This window comes from Podarcis raffonei, chromosome 4 (genome assembly GCF_027172205.1).
Source record: "Podarcis raffonei isolate rPodRaf1 chromosome 4, rPodRaf1.pri, whole genome shotgun sequence".
Taxonomy (NCBI): domain Eukaryota; kingdom Metazoa; phylum Chordata; class Lepidosauria; order Squamata; family Lacertidae; genus Podarcis; species Podarcis raffonei.
The window spans coordinates 56,391,808-56,412,201 of NC_070605.1; the positions used below are offsets into that span (position 1 = coordinate 56,391,808).

Genomic DNA, 20,394 nt, shown 5'->3' on the forward strand with positions numbered 1-20,394 from the left:
GATTTCAGAGTTCTTTATTACCTGATCTTGTTTCTGGAGTAGAAATGATGTATTAAGATTTGTTCACTGATTCTCCATTGATGTGATTGTATGTATGGCTGTATTAAGATTCTTTCACTGCAGTGTTTTCCAATCCACAGGAACACATGTATGTATCAACAAAACACTGCACAAAAAGAATATTACTACAATTGTTTATACCATCACATCAAGACTACTATTTTTTGTTGCTGCTGCAGTGTTTTATCAATAAGTATGTCCACATCAGCAGCTCAAAGCTGCAACAAATGGTGTGGTCCTCTTTTCCAGAAATCTGTTTAGAAAATATCTTAGGTAACTCTGAATCGAAGAGGAGTAGAACACAGGACAGAGTGGACTCATGGCATACTAAAAATATAAATTGCAGTTGTGGAATAACCTCATCCTGAAAAAGTATTATATGCTGCTGGGAAAGATCTAAGCTTAACAAGCAAGAGTACTTACCTCCATCCAAAAGATTAGCCCAGTATATCACCCTAAATCCCTGTAGAATTCCATTGAGAGCATCTTTGGCTAGTGTAGACCAGGTAATAGAGATGGTTTCTGGTGATGTAGCAATTGCTTGGACGTTTTCTGGTGGGGAACTGGGAACTGAAATTAGATAGTTTAACTTTTAATCATGACAGATTTTGGGGAAACTATTACTTTAAAAAAACAACCCCAATATGCACAATATTGTGTTCCTTTGATGTGTTTTCAGCAGAAAAGAACACTGGGAAGAATAATTACAAGAATAGCTATGTAAAACAATGCAAAACTTGTATGGCTTTAACAGGAGTCTAGACATATTCCTGGTGAATAAGGCTTTGACTGATTGCTAACTATGATGGCTATGTTCTACCTCCAGAGTTGTAGATGGTGTGCCTCTGAAATTAAGTTGCTAGGAATCACAAGTGGGGAGAGTGCTGTTGCGCTCATGTCCAGTTGGTGTTTTTTCCAGAGGCATCTGGTGTGATCCGGCAGGGCTCACTTCTTATAGTCTTAATGCAGATGAGTTGGAAGTATGGATTATGGTGGAAATTTGACCGAAGAGCCTCCAGTTATTACCATGAAGGTACTCTGTGCATTTTCCATAAAGGAAATGCAAAGAACTGCTGTCATCATGGGTCACAGATCATTATCACTCCTCAACCACTGCTACCTCTATCGAGGCACTCTAACCAATATGGCAGAACGCATGTATACTCTAAAAGAGCAAACTGTTTCTTTAATCCACTAGTCTGAACTAACAACATAGTTTCATTCAGTATTAACTGAACCAACATTTATCCAAAGAGAGTTAGCCAAGACATTTTCTGATAAAGCCCCCACACTGATACCATCACTTAGAAAATATTCAGACTCTCTCTCTCTCTCCCCCCACCTTTCCACCACTTGCAAACAGGGTGGAGGGTGTGGGGAGGCCATTTGTGCTCAGCCTTTTTGCACACGTAACAATAGTGCCAGATTGTGGTTATGCTTAATATTTAAACAAAATGGTGGCCAATTTATAAATAAATTTATAAATAGATGGAGAGTATCAATAACGCCTGAACTTTTTTTTCTTTAAGAAATTAAGAGATGTCTAATTAACAGGAAAAGAGAGCTAAAAATGATTTTCAATGCAATGCCCATAGCAAAGATATTGCATGTATGGGGCTCCCATCACTAACAGTGGTCCATGAGAGCTTGGGGTCTCTTAAGTCAGCAATAGGCAATCTCAGCTGTATGTAGATTGTCTCAGCTGGAACATTGCTCATATCTGTAAATCTTTCACTACATAGAGTAATTTCTCATTCAGGCAAGACACAAAGACTTGGCAGAGCATCACTAAAAATATTGCCGAGAATCTCTCAGCAGTATGCTGAAAAACAAATATTCATCCATGAAGGGCATCATAATTCCATAAAGCTTTATTGAAGGAAGCATTCATAAATTTAAAACCTTCTTATTATTTAATTACCATACCCAGGAACCTCATCTCACATGTTATTACTTGGTAATTATTTTAAGAGTCTTCTGACTACTTAAAACAACTGAGAACCCAGTCATATGAGTGCATGGTTTTAAACTATTTACTTAGCTGACTGAATAATCTCCTTTTCCCACAAGAGGGCACTCTGTTGTTGCTTTACTTTGAAATACACCACACATCATTCTTAGAAAGTGTCATGTATTAGGGAAGTCAGCTAATTTCAGATTTTATTGCTGTGCTCTGAACCTCACTACATGAGGCTGGATGCCAGAAAGTTGTGTGTGCCGCAGCCAGCATAGCCAACGGTCAGGGTTCATAAGAGCTGTAGTTCAAAACATCTGGAGGACATTGGGTTAGAGAAGGCTGCCTTAAAGAAATTTGCCAACTCCCAAGGCAACGAGGCCTCCATTTTAATATTCACCTTTCTCTATAGCTCAGGTCAGGTTACAACACATAAACCGGCATTAAAGCAAATACATTTTCTAAAAATATAAAGCATCAACTGATAATACCATGCAGGATCAACCACATTAATATATTATTTTATTACTTATTAAATTTGTATAACACCCTTCCTCATAGCACAAAAATACATACCATAATAACAAACAAAAACAATACCCTGTTCAGTTTAAAAGGCCATAGATTGTTTAATTAGCCAAAGACCTGGGAGAAGAGGAATATGTGACTTTTGCATGCTTGCTTACTACTTACCATCTTCAAGAGTGGTTGTGATAATTTCCTGAGAAGATGGTCCGATTCCTGCTCGATTGCATGCCTGCACGACCATGCCATATTGAGTGAATTTTTTCAGGTTATCTAAAGTATAAACTTCGCTGTCTCCGGTGGTATCAATACTGATGATGTTGAACTGAAAATTCCCCCCTGCACTGTATTCTCGATAACCAATCTGGTATCCACGAATAATTCCGTTTTGCAGGTGTTTCTTTGGAGCCTAAGGAAGGTATGAATAGCACGCACTTTGAACATCATGTTGAACATCATCGTGTTAAGTTAGAAGCTGAGAGAAATCTCCACTCCCAAAGGCTAAAAATCAAGGCCAAATTATTGGTTCGCTCTAGGTTTACAATGATGATGATTAAATGAAGGATGTGAAGCTAGGGTTCTGCAACTGATGTTAGTAGCAGTGGATATAAAACTTAACTTCAGGCATGCAAGTAGAACAGAAAACCTAGTTTTGTCATCTGAAAAGTGACAGGTGGATCCACCCCTCTTCACTACAAGTCTTGCCTTTTAATATAAATTTTATATGTCTGCATATAATTGTATGTTAATGTTTGTTTTAGGATCGTGTATGACCCATGTTAAATGACAGTCTCATTGTCCTCGACCTGAAAGAGCAGATTTCAAGTCTCCCCATCCAAAAGTGTGGGTACCAGTTTGTCATATAAAAGAGGCGGGGCCATCCATCATTCTTTGGGCAAAAAAAAAAAAAAGGTATTATGCTATCTCAGCCCCCAGTTGCAACAATTTGGGGCTGTTTCCCCATTACTGAGCCTCACATGCCTCTGAAATACACCCGTCACAGAGGCGTTTTTAGGACTAGAGACTGTATGTTTTACCCTGAACAAGTTAATCAAATTCTCTGTGGAAGGTGAGCAGGGAGAGCACAATAACCAAGAGCATCACAATCCTAAACAGTGCTATACTTTTGCAGCTGCAATACAATAAACCTAGTTTGCCCTTGCAATGACAGTGAATGAAGCGGAGGCTTTTTTTATGAAGCCTTGGGAAACAGGGTGTTGTTTTTTTTAAAAAAAAATCTGTGTCATTACACCCACCTTCCCCAGTTTCATTGGCATGCCAAGCAACACAATGATGAGCATGTATCTAGTTCAAGGATCATTAATAAACCCATTGCCTAGGGTATAACAGCCACAGGCAGTAGAGGCTTGCTGTACTTATAGCCCACCCGCCTCAAACAAGAATTGAAAATCTGGCTCATAAAGAGCATTATAGTGCAGAGCTTCAGTGCCATGTCTCTAAAAATGTTGCCTCATGGGACAAATTGATTTTCACTATAGTTTGCAGAAAAACTCAACGCAAGAAGTATCCTAAAAAATTCAGTTACAAACTTTCCCCCTGCACTGCAGCTGTATTTCTGATAATAAGATGTTCAAAAAGGCACAATCACAGGAACATATAATTGCATGCAAATTTAATTTAGCACACAATTACATTCAGCTGCAAAGTAATTTTTGAAAATTTAGCCACAAGCATTGTGTGTATAAATTCACCAAGCTATGCATCTCATTTTTGTGGGCTCATACCTCAGTAATATCATGACATACATCCCAGCACAGCCTATTTCCCCTTTCCCGTTGTATGCTACTTATTTACCTTCCAGGTTACCCTGATGCTTTGTGAAGATATGGGCTCAAGTTGAACATCTTGAGGTGGTCCATCAGGAGCTGGTAAAAAAAGAAACAGGTGGATCAACATTCTAAGCTCGTCACTTTTGCTGCAGAACATAATGTATCACACAATATTCATAACCTCAGAAATGCAAAGCATTTTTGTCAACGTGAAGCTCAAAACCTCAGTAACAGAAGCTCAGCTAGAATGTATACTGCAGATCAGGAAAAGTGCCACCAAGGCCAAGAGTATACCAGCAAGGTTAACAGGCAGTCAAGGAAGCTAGCAGAGGTAAGGAGTCTTCTTTCAGACAATGGAAGTCTTGTCCAAAGGAGCAGAAGAAAGATGAATGCAAATTTTGGCAAAACAACAGCAATCAAGAATAGGATGCTAGACTAGGTCAGCCATTGGCCTGAACCAGCAGGACTCTTCTTGAGTTCTTATACCAAGCAATGAAAAGAGTAACTAAAGAGAGAAATAATTCTATTTATTGAAGACTAACATTTCAGAGCATAAGCTCACAAATTCTAGCCTTGCTGACAAACTCAGTTATCATCTTATGAGAGGCTAAAGCATCTATGAGTGTGAAACAACCAAGGGAGTGTTAAGGAGAAAAGAGAATTCGGATGAGAGGTAATGAGCTGGATATGACAACAGAAATGAAATTAAGTAGGCAATTCTGGCTCGCTTAGGGTAAATGTTGCTCCTGTACCAGAACAAAAAATTATGATCTGTTTCATTTCCACTGAAGCATATTTATGAAGGGTTCAGTGGCAAATAATAGGAAAAGGCCCATATGCACCGAAGGAGGAGGAGGAGGAGGAGGAGGAGGAGGAGGAGGAGGAGGAGTAGTAGTTTGGACTTGATATCCTGCCTTTCACTCCCCTTAAGGAGTCTCAAAGAGGCTAACATTCTCCTTTCCCTTCCTCCCCCACAACAAACACTCTGTGAGGTGAGTGAGGCTGAGAGACTTCAGAGAAGTGTGACTAGCCCAAGGTCACCCAGCAGCTACATGTGGAGGAGCGGGGAAGCGAACCCGGTTCACCAGATTACGAGTCCACCTCTCTTAACCACTATACCAGGCTGGCTCCCTAGTGATGGAACACTGAATGTAGGTGGAAGGTCCAATCTACACACAATGTAATGGGCGCAGAAAGCCCTGTTGGCATCCCTGCGTCTTTCTGCAGAGAGCTGTTGCTGTTATAAGTAGAAGGGATATCCGAGAGCCAAGGAGTTAGCAGCAAATTAATGAAAAGGTTGTGTGTATTCGATGATTCTCCTCTTGCTGCAGGAGACTTTTTTAGATGCTACCTTTGAACAAAAGATTCTGGCAGCCTGAAGCCACAATAGCATACAATATGCAATGCACACCTTTGCCAGTGCAGTTTTACACTCCCCCCCCCCACCTTTCTGTTTAATATTGAATGATGTTATTTTTGTAAAGCCTTCATTACATTCCCTGCCCTCAGGCATCTCTTAGATGTTTGGGGATCCATACTCATTTAACACACCTGAAGTAAAACTAAACTGAAATAAACCAAATAAACTAAAATAACTAAAGGAAACAATGACAAATGGTGGCACTTCCCTTTATTGTGCATATTTTCCTCACTGATACCAAGGGAACAAATATTGCGATGCCTCTGAAGCTTTGGTCTACCCTCCTCCAGTTTCACCCTGAGTAAATCAGCTGCTTTTGATGGCGGCTCCCTACAATTGACCTCACGCTCTGAACGGACAGCTTCATAATGAGAGCAAAAGAAAGGGTCAGTTGTCTCAAAACTAGGCCACGCAGCAGGGAATAGAAGATGACATTCAGGTTGCGCGTTGCTGGGGAAGCTAATCTGCAAATTAAGGTCAGTTGATTAACCTGGCATATTAATTTTCAGTTAAATGAAAACCCTCAGATAAGAAATACTAGGGTTGCCATATTTCAAGCAGAAAAGTCGTTGAGCTTTTTTTTGGCAAAGTTGTTGAGATTGCCAAAAGTAGGCAAAAACGGCACTGCCAACATGAGCCAGAAATAGTACCTCGGGTTAAGAACTTTACCTCAGGATGAGAACAGAAATCGCGCAGCGGCAGTGGGAGGCCCCATTAGCTAAAGTGGTGCTTCAGGTTAAGAACAGTTTCAGGTTAAGAACGGACCTCCAGAACAAATTAAGTTCTTAACCCGAGGTACCACTGTACCTAAAATACTTCCTATATAGTAGCCCTTTCTAAAACAGACAGTGCTTCACATTCTCATATCCAGATGTTCTACAGATGTTCTCCATTCTTATATCCAGATGTCTTCCTCAGACTGGTATTCCTCGCAGTCACTCCTGCACCTGAATGGACCCCTCTCCTATCTAAATCTTTGTAATCTTTCTGCCGACTTTCCTATTCAGACAGGCCTTTGGAAACTGGGCTGCTGTCAGAGCAATTTATATTTTAATTGTTGGTTTAAATATGTTGTAATGTATTTTAATTATTGTTTTTAACTAGTTTGTTTTTATTATTCTGTATTTTATAACTGACATTTTAAAATGTTGTAACCCTCCTGAAATTCCAACTTAGAAGAAAGGTGGGATAAGGCAAATGAACAGCGACTCCACCATACCCCTGTCCCTGTACCCTGACTCCGTTAAGGGATGTGGGGAATAAAGTTACAAATATGACCAAAAGAATCAAACTGTTTTCACACTCAGTCGCATCTCCTACTTAGGCTCTAGATTAGCATAGGCACTAAAATGCCAGAAGGTAATTGCTTTCGTTTGTTATTATAGTATGTATTTTTGTGTTTTTATATTGCAAACTGCCCTGTAATCTTCAGATGAAGGGGGGGTGAAAATTTAATAAATAATAAAATTAATGCCATTTACTTTGGCGTTAATGCGCTCGGGAGCACAGCTTTAGGTATTTCAGTGATGTGGCCTTGTGTTTACAAACTCCTCCTTAGGCAAGACATTAAGGCAAAGTACTCAAACAAAAAGATTAAACTGTCTTAAATAAAACCGCTATTAATTATAAACCATTGCTTATTTAAGGGGCTTTGCATGTGAGTCTAAATGCCTAATGTTAGACTGCTAACTTAAAAAAAGATTACTGCAATGTCTTAGGCTACTAAGGAATTATCTTTGTAGTCTATACAGCAATGTGTCACGTACAGAGTCCCCTGACTCTTCAAAATGCCAAAAACACATACATCCAACAATGAATACAAGTTGAGGTTAGATTCAGTTAGGATCAATGTAGAACATACCTGCTTCATCTGTGGTAATCGTGAGTTCATTGCTGGCCTCGCTCTTGCCAATGCGATTTTTTGCATACATGCGGATGTTATAGGTGGAGGAAGCGTGGAGGTCAATGATCGTGGCCTGGTTCAGCTGTGGGGAAACATCTTTGGTTCTTTGCACAGAATCCCAGGAGTCTGTTTGAAGAAATTGTGGGAAAGTTAATTCATTTTCCTTCCTTCCTTCCTTCAAACATTGAACTAATAAGTTAGCAAGCAGCACTGCATTTCAAAGGTAAAAGAACACTGGTGAAATGAACATTAAATGAGGAAATAACCCAGCCCTCTTCAGGCATTAATGCTTTGATTTAACTTAACATGGGAGCGGGGGTATGCAAAGTAGCCCCCTCACCTAGCCTTTATGTGATAGTGCAACAGTGGGAACCTTCATGCAAGGAACTGTATAAATATTACCTCAGTACAGATTGCCACACTGTTTGCTAGAGGATGGGGCTCCTCAGCACACCCCCAGGCCCATGTTTGAGTAACACAGGTAACATGAGCAACGGGTTCAAAAAGAAACTTACATTTATTCTGCAGGGACATGAAACCCAAGGACAGCAATTTGTATAATGGCAGGGGCCCCTCAGATGCCTCATGGAGGACTGCAAGCAGGGCTTGATGGTCACAGCTGTTTTCTATTGTCAATCTCTGTTTCATGCTAGACAGCTGAGGCTTCAACCAGTTTGGAATGCCATGAATTGTAGCCACTGACAGACATGTAATGCATGAATTCATCCACTTCATTTTCAAAGTAATTTATACCAGAGAGGCTTACAATGGGCAACAACATATTCCCTAGGTTTGTGATAATTATTGCCTTTGGTTCATTTCCTCCACAGCACTTATTTGTGTGTGGCTTTGCATGTCTGTGCAGTTGTGTGTTTGTAAACCAAGTGGTTCTTGGTCATCTGCCAATCTGACTCAAAGAGAAGGGAGGGAAATGGAAAGGGGAGCAAAAGGGGCAAGCACAGGGGAACGGAAGAGGAGGAAAGCACCAACCTTCAAAACAGCAAACTTCAAAAGCTACTATAAAAAATTGAAAAGCAGAAAGAGGCTGGCAGTCATTTCTGAAGATATAGCTCCAACATGACACACTCACATGTGTTCAGGAGCTTTTCTTTTGCATCAGTCAGTTGCATGCCAATCCTATAGTGGCAACAACCCTCTGGCGAGTCATGGGAAGATGTGCAGCTATTTTCTCAGCCTAGACTGGGCTCTGCTGCTAGAAGCCCACAGGAAACTGGGGTGAGGCCAGTAATATTTCATGGTTATCTCACATAAAGGTAAGTAGGCCTTTCACCAGTCATTTTAAAACATCTGTTTTATTTCATATGCCCAAAGCCCTTGGTTTCTAATAAATGGAAGGTGAGCCACATAGAGGCGCCAACTTCTCCAGCTGATTGAGGGCGCCTGACGTGACATTGTGACATCGTGCAGCGTCCTGATGTCACACACATGATGTCACAAGGAGCCAGGGGTGGAGTCAAAAGCTCTCTGAAAATTGTGGGGGTCCGGCCCCGTCAAAAAATACATTGGGCAGAGGGCAAAACTGCCTTGCATGCTAGCAGTCGGCACCTATGGAGCCACAAAGTTTCTATTCAGATCTTTAGAGAAAGAAGCAGAGGTCGGGTGAGTTTGCTTTCTCTGTCCCTGCATTGATATCCTCAGATATGTCATATGTACAGGCAGTGCTTTGGGGGGGGGGGGTCAAAAGTGAGGTACGGGTACTCATACACTGATAAAAATGCAGTAGCAGCTGGCACAAAATGGCTGCCATGGGCAGCAAAAAAGATAGGTACTGGAATTCAAAATGATCTTTCCCAAAATATGCACTACCTGGGATACTTGTGTGTGTTTGTGTGTGTGTGCTTTTTTAGACTATCCTTGGGGGCATAGCTATAGGGGCTTTAAATATGAGCCCCTGAGTATCAAATTTTCCACCAAACCATTGCCAAACATCACCCCTGAACATATGAGAACAATCTCTCAAAACTGCTGACTAAAACCAAATAATAATTGGTGTCAGGAAAAAAGGCAGATGTAGTTGTGTGAATCTCCTCTAATTTCTGTAATATGGAGGGAGAAATGGGGAAATAAGGGATTGTTTCAACTCTTTCATTCTTACAGACAGATTTTAGGATTAGAACGGAGCGCCCTAATATTGTTCTGGTATAAACAGGTTTCTTGATATAGCAATTATACTATCAATGCATGCCTCAGATCTTTAAATGCATGCACAATTTCATCAAAATACCTGTATACAATCAATTACAAAAAGCATCTTGCTGTGCAACTGTTATTATGTATGCCATGTACAAAAACACCTGTAACTTGTGTATTATTTAAGACAGGGAAAGCAGCCTGGAGATGGAAGCAGAATCAAATGGGTGGAAGTCTATACCTACAGAAAAGATGGGCAGATGCAGAGCAATCAAACACATCCCTCCCAAAGGCTTGACTGAAATTAAGCCTACCACAGAGCCTAGGACTTGCTGATCAGAAGGTCGGTTCGAATTGGTTCGAATCCCTGCAACGGGGTGAGCTCCCATTGCTCAGTCCCTGCTCCTGCCAACCTAGCAGTTCGAAAGCACGTCAAAGTGCAAGTAGATAAATACCGTATTTTTCACCCCATAGGACGCATCGGCCCATAGGCCCATCTAGTTTTTTTGGGGGGAAATAAAAAAATTTATTTCCCCCCCAGGTGCGGGGCTGGGGCGGGGGAAGCCCGAGCTTCCCCCGACCCCAGCGCCCAGAACAGGCTGCTATCCGCTAGCCGTGGGAGAGCCGCGCGACTTCACGCGGCTCTCCCACGGCTAGCAGAGCGCTGCGCAAAGCCCGAAGCTTGGGGCGTGCTGAGCTCAGCGCGCCCCAAGCTTCTGGGTGCCGGCAAGGTCTCCACTAGCCGTGGGAGAGCTGCGTCTCCTACGGCTAGCGGATAGCTTCCTGAAGCCTGGAGAGCGAAAGGGGTCGGTGCACACTGACCCCCCTCGCTCTCCAGGCCTCAGCGAAAGCCTGCATTCGCCCCATAGGACGCACACACATTTCCCCTTCATTTTTGGAGGGGAAAAGTGCGTCCTATAGGGCGAAAAATACGGTAGGTGCCGCTCCGGCGGGAAGGTAAATGGCGTTTCTGTGTGCTGCTCTGGTTCGCCAGAAGTGGCTTAGTCATGCTGGTCACATGAACTGGAAGCTGTATGCCAGCTTCCTCGGCCAATAAAACGAGATGAGTGCCACAACCCCAGAGTTGGCCACGACTGGACCTAATGGTCAGGGGTCCCTTTACCTTTAGGATATCTGGAATAAAATACTTGAAGGTTCTCTTGCTTGAACTGGGTTCTAGAGTCTCAGATTAAGCAAGCAGAGGGAAGATGAATGCTTTTAGCATAGTGTGTGTGTGTGTGTGTGTGTGTATGTGTGTGTGTCTTAACTCATTGGATTTGTTAGGGTTGCCATATTTCAAAAAGAAATCCCAGTAATGTCTGGGAAAATCTGGACATATGGCAACCCTAGATTTATCAGGTTAATGCCTTCTAATCAACTAGAAATTTCATATCAGTTAGGACAGAGGTGCATCAGTGTGTGTTGCATCTGTTCATTCATAAATCCATTCTGTTCTGCTTCTACATGAATCTGTGGACTCTCCTCCAGCATGCAGGGCTAACAACATGTGTGCTTATTTCACAAATAAATATCTGATTATTCTCCCTGTCTGCACCCTAGTTTTGCTCCAACCTGCCTAGAGTGTCATAAAGAATTTGTGCAATTCCCTCCCTGTGCCAAGCAGGGCCAGAGGATAGGGCCAGACTTGCTTTGCTTCATCAGAACAACTTCATCATGTTCCATCGGAATTATCTTTGGAACTCTCGGCTTATGCAGCCACCCCTGGGGCACAGCAAGCTGCAGCCATCAGCTGCAGCTATTACATCCATTGAAAAAGAAAAAGAAAAGAAAAGAAAAACAGATCACATCTGAACTATAAAAAAGGAAAAACCTGGCACTGAGAAGCAGTGTGATCTGTGAGGCAAAAAATGTGTGATCCAGGATGATCAAACTAAGATACTTCTGCTGAAGAAAAAAAAAAGAGACTAGTGATGAGTACTCTCAGGCAACGTAACAGCACCTGCATGTGAGTACCTTCAAATATTCAGAAAAAGGTACATTGTTGTACCCCTGCCTGGTGACATTTCATCAGTTCAGGTTCCCCTATGCAAAAAACTCCCAGCTTCTGAAAACCCAGGATGCAAGTGTGTGGAGGTTTCGAGACTCATTGTCGCCCTGTTAGGCTTGCTTTCACATGCAGGGCTTTTGGATATTTTCCAACATTTAATCTCACACATGTAGTCTAAAGTGGTACAGTCCTACCAAGACTGTTCTATGTGCCTTCTCCAAATATTTGAATTGACTTTGAGTCTCTGTGCAAATTGTGAATAAGAGGTGAAACAGCTTTGAGACAATCCCTTCCATTAATTACGCCTTTTCCATTTTATCAGCTTGCATAAAAAATCTCCTTACACAATTTTTTGTTGTTTTTGGGCATGCTATTTTCATTTACTCTGATCCTCACAAACATGATTCACTAACGACAGAATAGCAAAATTCATATAACACAAATAAACATAACATTTTTTTTCTTTTAACTGATTTTCCTATAGGGAATGCCTGCATATACCAACCTAACTATATTTTAATACTAATGGATTCCACTCACATGTTTACTTTGTATGTTGTGCCATCTAGTGGCCCTATTCAGAATGGCAATTTTGAGAATATCTACTCTCCCTCTCCCCCCAACAAACGTATGATTATTTTTTTACACTGTTAAATACTGCTGATGTTGCAGCTGTAAGTACTACTATTACCCCCACTACCACAGAATATGTTTAGAGTATGTAAAGTGATTTTCATACGATTTTTAGTAACCTTTATGGTAAAAATTATTATCTGGGGTGTATATTTTTAGCAAATGGGAGGCTGAGACTGAAAGAAAGCTTGTGTGAGGCCACTGAGTGCACTGATGTGAGATCTGAACAGGGAGTTTTCTGCCCCACAGCTCACACTTTTTGACCCAACACTACATCAGCTTTCAAAAAAAGAAAAATTTTGAATCTGCTCTTTCTGCAACACATTGTTTAATAAGCAACATGAATGGATAAGGCATATAAAGGTACAGACAGACGTGAGGCTAAACTACAGGCTACAGTGGTTCTCCACTTTATGAAGAAGGCTATATATAATGCATAGTCCAGCATATTCAAAGCAACTAGCTTTGAAACTAGCTAGTGTTGAGTCAAAGCGAGTCTTTGCAATCTGACCATTCGACTTCCAGCTGACGTGGGCCTGAGAGGAATCTTGTGTTGCTCATCATCAGGGAGGTCACTGGCACTGTCCAATAGGTATTTGTGACTTGCACACACACAGGGCAGACAGTACTCTACACTGCAAATGGCCCTGCTAGCTCAAGATCCCACTCATCTTTTTAACAATAAGGAATTGTCAAGTGCAGATTAGAAACAGGTCGGCTGCCCCTACCTCTTGTCCCACATCTGATCTGGAAGTGGGTGGATTAAATTGGGTGAATTTGATTTGGACTGCTGATAGATATCTGAAATTAATCCTGTTTTAAAACAGGCCCATTTTGATTCAGCGACGCCTCTAGGACCACTGCACTTCCAATGAAGTAGTCATCTCTCACAGATTAGAACATATGGTGCCCTCCATATGTTCTAGACTACAACTCCCATTGGTCAAACTGTTTGTGCAATAGGCGGGGTGGAGGTCCATGTCTGGGGCTTTTGTGCAAAGGAGTAGAGAGTACATGGTATATTGATAGTAGCAGAGCTGTCATACAAGTGTCTACCAACACATTTTCATGACTAGTTGGTTCTTCTGATCATGCCTATTCAGATGAGGTTTATCAAAATAGGATTCTGCTCCAGAGCCATCATGTCACAGGGTTGAAGGTAGGGGAAGACTTAGGAAGGAATATGTTAGAAAACAGCTGTTCAGCCCATCTTAAGATTTTGCCTGACCCCAGCTTGCTTTAGGTGTGAGTGGATCTGAGTCTGACTCTCGGACAAGACCTTGCAGAGAGAAGAACACTGTGTCTTGGGAAGAGACCATAATTCAGTGGCAGGGTCCATGTTTTGGATGCAGAAGGTCCCCAGTTCAATCACTGATATTCCTGGAGAGTGGCTGCCAATCAGAGTAGGCAATATTGAATTGGATGGACAAGTAGTCTCACCAGGTACAAGTTGTCTACATCTGCAGTTATCTACATTTGGACACGTGGGTGGCGCTGTGGTCTAAACCGCTGAGCCTCTTGGGCTTGCCAATTGGAAGGTTGGCGGTTCAATCCCCATGACAGAGTGAGCTCCCGTTGCTTTGTCCCAGCTCCTGCCAACCTAGCAGTTCAAAAGCACACCAGTGCAAGTAGATAAAAAGGTATCGCTGTGGTGGGAAGGTAACTGCCATTTCCGTGCACTCTGGCATCCATCACGGTGTTTTGTTGCACCAGAAGTGGTTTTGTCATACTGGCCACATTAATCGAAAAGCTGTCTGTGGACAAACACCAGCTCCCTCAGCCTGCAAAGTGAGATGAGTGCCGCAACCCCATCATCACCTTTGACTGGACTTAACCGTCCAGACGTCCTTTACTTTTACTACATCTGCTGAAGATGCTTTTGTTTAATAGGGGCTGTTGAAAACCATCCATTCAAATATACAAAGTATTCTGGACACAAGATGTCAGCAAAACTCTTGGCCACACTCAAGTAACAGTAAAACTGAGAACTCTGATTTTTTAAATAAAAAAAATCATAATACCAGAAAACCAGGAAACAAAAGTTGTAAGCTGGGCATACCGACATACTCTTACCAGACTTGTTCTTGCATTCTATATCATAGCCCGTGATTGGACTATTTCCGTCAAATCCCATGGTCCACCTGAGGGCAATGCTGCGTGCTCTCACCTCTCGGATTTCTATTTCTGGAGGATCTGGGGGTTCTGGTCAAACAGACAAACTCTGTTTTAGTCAAGAGACCTGTGTGTCAGCGACAGCAATGAGTATAGTATGGAAAAAATATGCCTTGTGAAGAATAAGATAGCTTGCTATTTCCTTCGCTTACCGGGTGTTACACTTGTTTTACCCCACACCCATCCCATAAGGAGGGATAGTTAATATTTAAGTTAAGAAACTTGTGACAGCCCTGTTCAAACATTCAAAAATTGTATTCAGGGGAGTGCAGGAAGCAAGGCCTTATGTGGCACAGGCAAGCACCCCATTTTCTTCATCGACCAGGAAGAGCATAAAGGGGAATTGGAAGCATGTTTGGCTGAATATAGCTAAATGGTTCCTCATGACTGAGAACCCTGGAAGATCAAGGCTCCGGATCATGGGGAAGACTGAAAACATATTCAGCTGAACGTGCTTGCAAGCCCTCTCTAGGCTTTCCCGATGATGTAGGAAAGTTAGAGGGAAGAGGTAAGGCCAGCAGGCAACGCTCTGCATTGCCTCCATGGATGCCTGAAAAGGGTTAATGTCTTGACATGATCCTATTTTAGAGCCCCATTGTAGAATTGCTCTATGCTATTATTTTAAAAACAACACATTGCTCCCAGGACAGGTTGTGGGTATAATATCCTTTTTATATTGGGATTTCTATATCTTCCATGTAAGTGAATTGAGAAAGTAATGCTATTACAACTGACTCTCTCTCCCTCTTACACCTGCTCCCCCGGGTGTGTGTGTGTAGTGGGACTGGTGGTATTATTCCCTTTACAACAGGAATGCGGTACTTGTGGTCCTCCAGATGTTCTTGGACTCTAACTGACATCAGCAACTACATCAGAAGAATCACAGGTTGGCCACCCCTGCTTTAAATGGAACAAAATGGCCTAAACCCTATATCCAGTAGAATTTAATACATGCATAATCTTTGTGGTTTAAAGGGCAGAAGCAAGCGTGTGTATATAATGGGTTGTCTCCAAAGTAGAGCTACGTGAAGTTTCCACCAGTGCAATGATTTCTGATTGTGCAATGCAATATAATACGCTCCTCCTCTCCTTCGCTGCATTTCCTTAAATCTGTTCTAGGGCTTCCCCCGACTCTACAGAGCAGTTTGGGGGGAGGCACAGGGAAGAAAGGGTGGGAAAAGGCCAATTGCACAAGCTGCAATCCTTGCACTGACAAGACGCTTTGGTTGAATACCTCTTATAGGTTGTAATCTACACTAGAAATGTGAAGATGACCTCAACAGTTAGGGCTTGTCCACACTTCTGCTTGTCCCGTGCCAAAAAGCATGGGTCCAAGCAGTTTTCCACTTGTTCCATGTTTTCTGAATGCCTTTGCCCCATTGCTTTCTTCTGGAAAAATCGTTCTTTAGTGATAAATTGAAACAAATAGCAATGTGTGGAAAACCCAATTGCTGTTTGCTGCAATTCAGCACCAAACCGTGGGTTTTCCTGGGGGAAAGTGGCAGGGCAAACAGAAATGCCAATAAGCCTTTAGTTTAATTAGATAACCAGAATAAAAATGCTATGCTCTTTCACATGTGCCTGTACTAACAACTGTGCTAACATTTATTCCATGTTTCTATGATAACAGTTATATATTTTCTCATTTTTCTCAGAGAACCTTTGTATTATCTGCAGCTTCACTGCAAATGAGAATCAGAATCTTGGTTTATTGAGGGGACTGGCTTAGTGAGTACACAGCCTGTACCAGGATTAACCAGGAACTGATGCAACCTGTAGTCACAGAAAATGGGGGGTTGGGAGAAAGGTTGTTTGTGAGTCCTGAGTGGATTTGGCATCTTATCTGTAAGCTCCAAGGCACACAAGCGCATTGAGCAAGTGTAGTACAGCAGAGCCGGCAGAACCTCATAACGAATTTCTGCCTCGGCTAGACATTTGACAGGGCATCACCTCAGCCACTCCAGAACCTGCCGATCCCTGCCTGACTCTGCTTCCCCACCATGAAATATGGTAGGGGACACCTGGCCTGAGGACATACTGACGACTCAAATTTCAGAATGGAAAAAAAAAATACACTGCAGTTGCTGGGAGCTTTTGGCTGATTAGACTTGAAACATTTTGTTTCTAAATATAAAGCAGGTACACTGTTTCTTTTTTCAGAAAGGAAATCTTCACCCTATTGCTTCAACCTATTTAGGCTGCTGCAAGGCTGCTGCTACTGAATTACTTGGTGCCAAGTCCCACTGGGTTCAATGGAACTTACTCCCAAGGAAGTGTCAGAATCACAGCCTGACACCAGCCATGTTTATTCACAAATCAGTATTCCAGACTGCGGTTTTATGTATGAAGAAGAAGAGCTGATTTAAACACCTGATTTATGATTTATTTATATTTTGCTCCATGGTTTATTGAAGGATTCTGTGTTTCAGCTGACGTATTTATTTTGGTTTTAATGTTGTATCTGGATTTTATTTTCTGTCAAAACACCGCTTAGGGATTTCACATATTAAGCAGCTTTGACTCGTGAGTTGACTGACAGGTGAAGTGACTGCATGACAGTGACGAGTATTCAGAATGGATGTTGTGTTGGTCAGCATTGTGTGCATGGTGTGTTAGTTTCTACACTGTATTGTGCTTGCAATGCAGACTTAAGACAAACTTGTGTCTAAAATCCCATGTTTTAATAGTTCCAGTGCAAACTGGACAGATGGAGTTTGAAGCTTTCTTACAGTTTCTAAGTTTTTGACAGTCATGGGGACTTCCGGGTTGGCGCCTCCGGCAATGGCGGAGCTCCTCCGTTCGGGAGGAACTTGCTCCGTGAAAAACAGGGTCTGACCGCCACGGTGAAGGTGGAGACCCATTGAAATCACAAGCGGGAGAAGCTTGTGAACCTGGGATTCGGCTGGCACCTTTTGCGCCTCCCCTACTCGCGGGGAAACCCTGTTTTGGGGATCCGGAGCGACGTGGGGTAAGTGGCGCGGTGCTTTGAATCAACTGCTTCTTTCACGGAGTGAAGCCGCATTGCTGTTGCCGCAGAGCGCTGACTTTTTCCTGTGGACAATTGGATTTTAAACAACTACCCATGAGTAGAAAGGAAAATTGGATTTTTAAATACCTTAATTTGGCACTAAGCGGGAAGGTTATAAACAGGAAGTCCGCCTTCCGCTTTTGTAAATAGACTGAAGCAAAGACGTTACAAGCTAAAGTCTTTGAAAGCTTTTGGCAAAGGATTAAATTTCCATCGGTTTAAAATACAAAACCCCCCTTGGAAGCAGGAGTAGAGGGGGAAATTTTGGACCTAGTGAGCCTGCAGGAGAGAGTGAAAAATCAAATTACCACTGCTCTCAACCTGGGAACGGGCTGCCAGATGACGTTTGGAGAGAGTGCATTGACAGAACGGATTTGACAGCTAGCTAAATAAGAGTAAGATACTGTTTCCATTGTCCTCTTCTGCGTTTAAAAAGGAAGAAAAGTAACTGAAAATTGAAACTATCTTTAATGCTTGAGTTGTGCCTGAAAGAACTGATACAAGTGGAGACTGTTTCCCTCTAGAGGGAGCTTTTGAAACTGTTACAGGAGTGTAACTGGGGGATTTCCAGCTGCAGATAAGGATTCTGAGAACCAGAGATTGACCTTGGACCATTTAAAAATGTTGACAGGAGAGGCCATTGTGACTGTTTTATGTAAGATAAGCTGTTCGCTGGGACAGCTTCACAAGAAGATGGATGACATGACTTTTAAAGTTGATAATTTGGAACAGAAAGTGACTAATTTGAGTCAAAAAGCGAACACCAACACAGAAATAATTCAGGACTTGGTACAGGAACCCACTTTGGCAGGACAAATGGTGGAGGAGAAGGAGGAGAAGGAGAAAGCTGCTGTTGTTGAACATAAAGTAATACAAGCGGGATCCGTGGCTTTACAGAAGCAAATTGAGGACTATAAGTTGAGGCCTTTTATGATTGAATCTAGGAAAAGTCAGACTTTGAAGATTGGATTGAAGAAGGAAAGTTGGAAAGATCCCTCTATGCAGGGATTAACTGACTTTTGGGACATGGACTTGGGCGTGGAGGAGATTGAAGTTTTGGGGGCCTTTGGATTTGGAGGAATCTTGAAATATGTCCTGAAATACTTTATGGACTTTAGCTTCAACTATGGAAATTTGGCTGACCTGTTCAGAAGGAAGAAAAGTATTGATAGGTTGGAGTTTCCCCGAGATTTGCTCTTTAGCATTAAAGAAAATGAAGAAGACCTGCAGAAGGGACTTGGAAAAGAGTTAAGAGCCTCGGACATAAGATCACCAGGTTGATGGACTTTATGGAGTTGACGGAAAGGACTGGCAGAATCCGAAACCAGGGAGAGGAGATGGTGGAAGAAGATTGGAAAAGTTTATATATAGACATATGGTAAAAGTAATGAGTGATAGAAAAATGGTGGAATGATTTTTTATGGGCTTAGCAGAAATGTTATAAGGAGTTAAGCATATATAAGTATTTTAGTTTTAATGGAAAATAAGGTTAAAAAATATGTTATTTACAATATGGTAGAAAATGGAGAAAGATGGAAAGGATTTGCTGAAACAATTAATAGAAGTGGAATACAAAAAGGGAGGTGAGAGGAGGTCGAGGAAACAAGTGAATGAAAGATAGAGTACGGAAAAGGGATGATGTATGTTTTTAAATTGTTTTTGTTTTGTTTTATTTAGGGTTAAGGTTAGGGAGTGGGTTTTGTTTAAGTTTAGTTTAATGTGTTTAGTTTTGAGTTTAGGTTGTGTTTTGCATTGTCTATATACTGTATTGTATTTTTTTTCTCTTTTGCTTTTTCTCCTTTGTCTTCTTTTCTTTTTTTCTTTTCCCTTTTTGTAATCTATAAAAGTAATAAATATTATTTTTTTAAAAAAAAGTTTTTGACAGTCATGACTACGTTTTATTAGGGACTAGAACCCCCCAACAGATTTCTGAGCATGACATACACTTACTGTACTACAATAGCTGTGTTTTTTTCCTTACGTTGTCCTCTTCCTACCTTGCACAGTGAGCTGAATTATTCCACGGTCCTCCCCATATGAATTGATGGCATGGCAGGAGAAGAAACCAGAGTCTTCTCTCACCGTTGGCAGAATCTACATTGACAATGGGAAAGAAGAAAATGTATTTAATAGGGAATGTTGCATGCAAGGCCATTTTACAAAACAGACTCTGAATGTAATTCCACATGGTAGGGATGGGAGAATCTCACATCCCCTCAGGGCCATCTTTCCAGTGGGTGGTGGTCCAAAACAAAAATGGGCAGGCAAGAGTGGGGCTGCACCACTCTCTCATACAGAAACATACACCACGCACATGTGCACAACACAAACACACACAGATGCACACATTCATTCACATCCTCTCTCCCTCCATCTCTCTCTTATCTGAGTCAGACTTTTGGGGCTTAGATGCTTGGCCCATGAACAGTTTTGAACAGAAGCAGTTTTAAATAAGTTTTTATTTCCCCTAAATTCCTCTTTATTTTCATTTTGCCTTCTGTTTATTCCTGCTCATATAGGCAGGAAGACACACAGCACACAGACATGAATAAGTAAATGCACAAGTTGCATTAAAGCCAATTCTGCTCTTGCAGAGCAGTGATGAATTTGACTGCCACTTCTCAATTCCTTCTTGGAATGATATAATGTGCTTTCATGGTGATGTAGCATGACAGATTGACAATACTTCCCCAATAATACTCAATGTATACAAACTCTAAAAATACAGAAGCGGCTTGCTGGGCAGGGCA

General features: G+C 41.8%; 1 protein-coding gene across 4 annotated transcripts in view; it reads right to left on the reverse strand.

Moving 5' to 3' along the window:
* Positions 1 to 20,394, reverse strand: part of DSCAM (DS cell adhesion molecule) — a 322,736-nt gene that overhangs the window by 71,851 nt on the left and 230,491 nt on the right. For 3 of the 4 annotated variants that reach the window (XM_053386764.1, XM_053386765.1, XM_053386767.1), the window contains exons 13-18: positions 19,642 to 19,738; positions 14,518 to 14,646; positions 7,611 to 7,778; positions 4,355 to 4,425; positions 2,708 to 2,948; positions 484 to 630 (exon numbers count right to left, since the gene is read on the reverse strand). In XM_053386764.1, the coding sequence (XP_053242739.1) occupies positions 484 to 630; positions 2,708 to 2,948; positions 4,355 to 4,425; positions 7,611 to 7,778; positions 14,518 to 14,646; positions 19,642 to 19,738 (853 nt within the window). Of the gene's footprint in view, positions 1 to 483; positions 631 to 2,707; positions 2,949 to 4,354; positions 4,426 to 7,610; positions 7,779 to 14,517; positions 14,647 to 19,594; positions 19,739 to 20,394 lie in introns of those variants that run through there. The other variant, XM_053386768.1, reaches the window with a different exon arrangement.